The sequence below is a fragment of the Oryzias melastigma genome, unplaced genomic scaffold (genome assembly GCF_002922805.2).
Source record: "Oryzias melastigma strain HK-1 unplaced genomic scaffold, ASM292280v2 sc01986, whole genome shotgun sequence".
In the NCBI taxonomy this organism is placed as follows: Eukaryota; Metazoa; Chordata; class Actinopteri; order Beloniformes; family Adrianichthyidae; genus Oryzias; species Oryzias melastigma.
The window spans coordinates 1-4,348 of NW_023418564.1; the positions used below are offsets into that span (position 1 = coordinate 1).

Sequence of the window (4,348 nt, forward strand, 5' to 3'; positions counted from 1 at the left end):
AACTTTCATGATGGGATCACTTCTCCACAGCACAAGTGCTGTTTTATCTCAGCAGTTTAATGCTTTTTAATGTCCGTTTTATTTACACCATAACAAAGAAGTTGGTTAAGCATGACAGCATCCCAACAAAAGAAGGAAGAACCATAAAAAAATAAAGTGCAAAAACTACTTCAATATTTTTTTTTTAAGCGGTAAATAAAAAAAGGGGAATTAGAGAGAAAAAGAAAGGCAGTTTTTAACTCTAGCATTTGCACTTCTCTGTAAAAAAAAAAAAACTCATTTCATGCAAGAGAAACATAATACAAAACAAGCTCAAGAACACTTCAAAATAAAAGCCTCTGGAGCATAAAGTGTTCCTCTTACTGTTTGGCAGTTTATCTATTGCCGTTTCTTTACAGTTTTGCATTCTTTGTTTTTATTATTATTTTAACAGTACACTGTTTTCTACATCCTGATTGGCTGCTGGCTCATGTCTCCTGTTCAGGTGTCATTCTAAATGTGTTTACTGAGGGATTTAACAGCCTTTAAACATTTATAATCACAGATTTCAGCTATTGTGAGTTGTTTATAGAACCTTAGTAATAAACAAACAAATGATATTTGAATGTCATTCCCTAAACGTTCTCCGTACCTGTGGGTGTCTACAGAGTGTGCACTGTTCCTGTTCTGCAGGTATTTCTCTGTGATGCCATGAAAGTTTTCAGACACCGATCCCAGGCACACATCGGGTCTAAACAGGTTCAGGGAGGGCTCCGGGCAGCGGGACGCCTTCTTCAGGTACTTTGCTCTGCCCGCTTCATCCAGAGAATGCCACTGGCCAACCAGCTGAAAAGAGGGAGGATATTCAGTTTCAGTTTGGCTCAGATGAAGTGATGTGGAAGAAGATGCTGGAGGGGACAGGAACCCTTTCTTTTGTGAATCAGTACCTGCAGAACAGCAGGATTTCTGCTGGAAACAGGCTCCGCCCCTTCAGTGGAGTCTTTTAGCTTCCCCAGCTTTTTCTTGGAAAACAGTAGGAACGCTCCTGACACAAACAAAAACAATTTTAATAAATATTTGACAAAATTCAGAAGCAGGAGGAGTTGGGAGGGGAGTTGTCGCAGAATGAGACTGCATAAAACATTCACAGTAGCTCAGTAAATGCCAGATTTAATCAATTAATCAATTTTCTCCCACTAAGCTGAAGCAGATTTATAAAGATAAATCAAACTTCCAGGGACTCTATCAGATCCAATCCACATTTGATTTTCTCACATCCACTAACTGCGATATTTGGAATCACTGAACCCGGTTTGGTGTGTCCAAAGAACGAGGCGAAGGTCATTTCTCTGAACACTTTACTGCCTTTATGTACTTTATATTAATCTACCCGTTGGATCAGATGCAGCCGCACCACTCTGTCTCCAACATTGTCCCCCCATTGTTTGGTTGGTCATACAAATTGCACACAAACTGGAAAGTTGGAGGCTGACTCCGCCCACAGCCGAAATGTGAAAATCCGTTCAGAGGGCTGAGGAACCGGACAGGTTTCATTACTGGAGCTACAGATCATGATGGGAGACTGAAATGACCAACAGACAGCACTTCTAAAGCTCCATTTACAAAAGTAAAAGCCAAAAAAAGTTGATTTAGAGTTTGGTTACCCTTTAGGTTTGTGTTTTTTTATTTACTTAATAAAACTTCAGGGAACTTTTTATTTATTTACATTATTATCTGGCCTTAAAGGATTTACTACCATGCCAAGGAAGTCTCTGCACTTTTTGTTTTTGCTTTAACTTATCACAAAGATGAGTTGTTTAAGCTGTGTGAAAGTTTATTTACTATGAATGTTTTTTGGGTTACATGTTTAAAGAACTTTTTTTTTTAAGATGCTGGTGAGCCAATTACTCCCTGTACTTTTACGGGTTATTTATTTGCTTTTTTATTAACTTAGGGTTTTTTTTTTAATCAACAAAGTTAATTGTTTGGATTATTCTACATTTTGATGCCAATATGTTCACCTTTACTGTTAGTAAATATAAAATCAAAAATTAATTATATATCATATATAACTAAATAATCTGAATTTTTTTAAAGAAGTGCTTAAAAGTAGAAAGGGTAAATTAAAACCAAAACTATTCAAGTGTTTAACAAAACCACACAAAAAGAATTTTCATGATAAAATAAGTTAAATATGAAACTATTTTTTAATTATCAATTTTATCAACTTTACTTTTGTGTTATCACTTATTGTACTTTATTAAGATTGTTGATGGCCTTAACGACTCTTGTAAAAACCAGATACCTCTTCGAGGATCTAGCATCTCTCTCTTCGCTTTCCAGCGTTGGATGGCGTCAAAGTGTTGACCGGCCGTCTGAGCGTCCAGCCGAGCCAAAACGCTGTCCAAACTCTGGGACCTCCTGATGACCTGTAAATAGAGTATCATTAAACAGATTGACATGTTTCCTCACACACTGTGCAACACAAAGATTGTGTGTTTGTACGTAGCACGATTTATCCCCAGAGGGCACAGAACAGCTCTCTGGGGCCCATGAGCTACACGGTGGCTGTGGCAGCCCTTTGGGCCAGTGACACCCACACAGGAGGATGCACTGAATTTGACGAGGCTGCAAGGGAACGGTCGAGCTCGGCGCCAACTTTTACGGTACCTCGAAGTTGTCCTCTATGAAGGGAAACTGTCTCGGCTGCAGGAAGGGAGTTTTGGGAATGTCCAGGCCATCTTCACCGTACAGGAACTGAACCACTGATCCATCGCTGTCCCTCACAGTCAGATCGTACTGCACAACCAGACCCTCCAGGTGCTTTATGATACATCTGCAGATAAAAGTGTTATTGGAGGTTCATTTTAAGATCAGATCTTCAGCAGGTTCTGACAATAGATTTGATAAAAGTAACTTAAAATGATCAACTAAAGCTGGAGTTTGTAAGTGTATCATTAAAAGAACAGACCATAATTGGCAGGTTGATTGTTAAAATCAGAACAATATAAACAAAGTAAGAATTCTCTTTCTATTTCTGCTCAATTGAAACATCTAAATTAATAAGATTATATAAAAAACATACCAAAAGTATGGAGTTACCTTTGCAGATATCCAGATCTGGAGGTTTTCACAGCCGTGTCGACGAGGCCTTCTCTGCCGGCCATGCAGTGAAAGAAAAACTCCTGATGACGAAGAGATACAAAAAGAAATCTGAAAACATTTGATTTTTTTATTCTGAAAAGCAAATTTTAGCCTTTACAAATATTATTGTATAACTTAAACCAAATGCTTTGTCTTAAACAAAATCAATGATGAACCTGTGCAGACTCTGAGATGAATCTGACTTTAGTTAATTACTTTATTGGAGTAAAAAAAAATAAAGAAAGAAGATGCTTATAAATTATTTGATTTTTGGTGTTATTGTTGGACTGTTTTTGATGTCTATTTACTGCAAGTTATTCTGAGTAACTATGTGTACATAATTGTAGATGTATGCATTTAAAATACGCAGAAAAATGTAATTTTCTTCATTCTGCTCTCTTTCATTTCCCCTGCATAAGATGTCTTGTGTTATTTTAATTTTTTATAGTGAAAATGAAATAAAATAAAATACAAAAACACTGGAATTGCACACAGTAATGCAATATTTTTTTTCCTCCGGGATTATGAAGTAATATCACCTCTGCAGTAAATTGAACATCAAATAAAAAAACTTTGTGGAAATAAATAAAACAAAAATCTGCTGATTTGCACTAAATATTAAAGTCTAAGTACAAAACTGTCACTAATTTAATTCATATTTTATAAATATTCAATTTATGTTTCATATTTAGATTCTATCAAAGCACTTTTTTAATATTATTAGTGATTTAAACTGAAAAAAAATTGAATTATTTTTAAATAATATAAATGAACGATGCAATAACTTTTACTGATTTATTTATTTTTTAAAAGAATGACTTAAAAGAAAATACAATAGATTGATGAGTTTGATGACATAAAATAAAAGACAAGTGATTGGCAAAACTATAGGGGAAGAAAAAGAGAAACTATGGAAAAAGAAAAGGAAAAAAGAAGAAAATAATGGAAAACAAAAAAAGGAGAAAAATGGAAAAAAATACTCAAACTGAGCTTTTCTATGGAGTTTAAAGGTCCACTTTATTAGCTGGTTTTCTTTTAGCACACAAACTTTTAAAAAACCTCAAATGATGAAAGATTCATAATTTAAAATGAGCCTCAGAGTGAGAAAGCTGTCTGATGTTTAGGGTGGAGGAACAGACTAGCTTTTCCAGTCAATTATCCAGTTTGTGACTCCACCTTCTAGATATTTCAAGCATTCCTGTACCTGAGGTTTGATGCCTGTGAG

General features: G+C 35.5%; 1 protein-coding gene and 1 non-coding gene across 2 annotated transcripts; both read right to left on the reverse strand.

Moving 5' to 3' along the window:
• Positions 1-631: 631 nt before the first annotated feature.
• Positions 632-4,342, reverse strand: LOC112141633 (DNA-directed RNA polymerase I subunit RPA1-like; the record flags this gene model as incomplete). The annotated part of the gene is made up of 6 exons (XM_024264765.1): positions 4,328-4,342; positions 3,082-3,164; positions 2,650-2,815; positions 2,285-2,408; positions 927-1,024; positions 632-825 (listed from the first exon to the last, which is right to left on the reverse strand). Coding segments are annotated over exons 2-6 (647 nt in total), but the record flags the coding sequence as incomplete, so codon positions are not given.
• LOC112141634 lies at positions 2,477-2,612 on the reverse strand. Its single transcript, XR_002918436.1, has one exon. It is a non-coding gene; the product is annotated as a small nucleolar RNA SNORA5 (small nucleolar RNA).
• Positions 4,343-4,348: the final 6 nt, after the last annotated feature.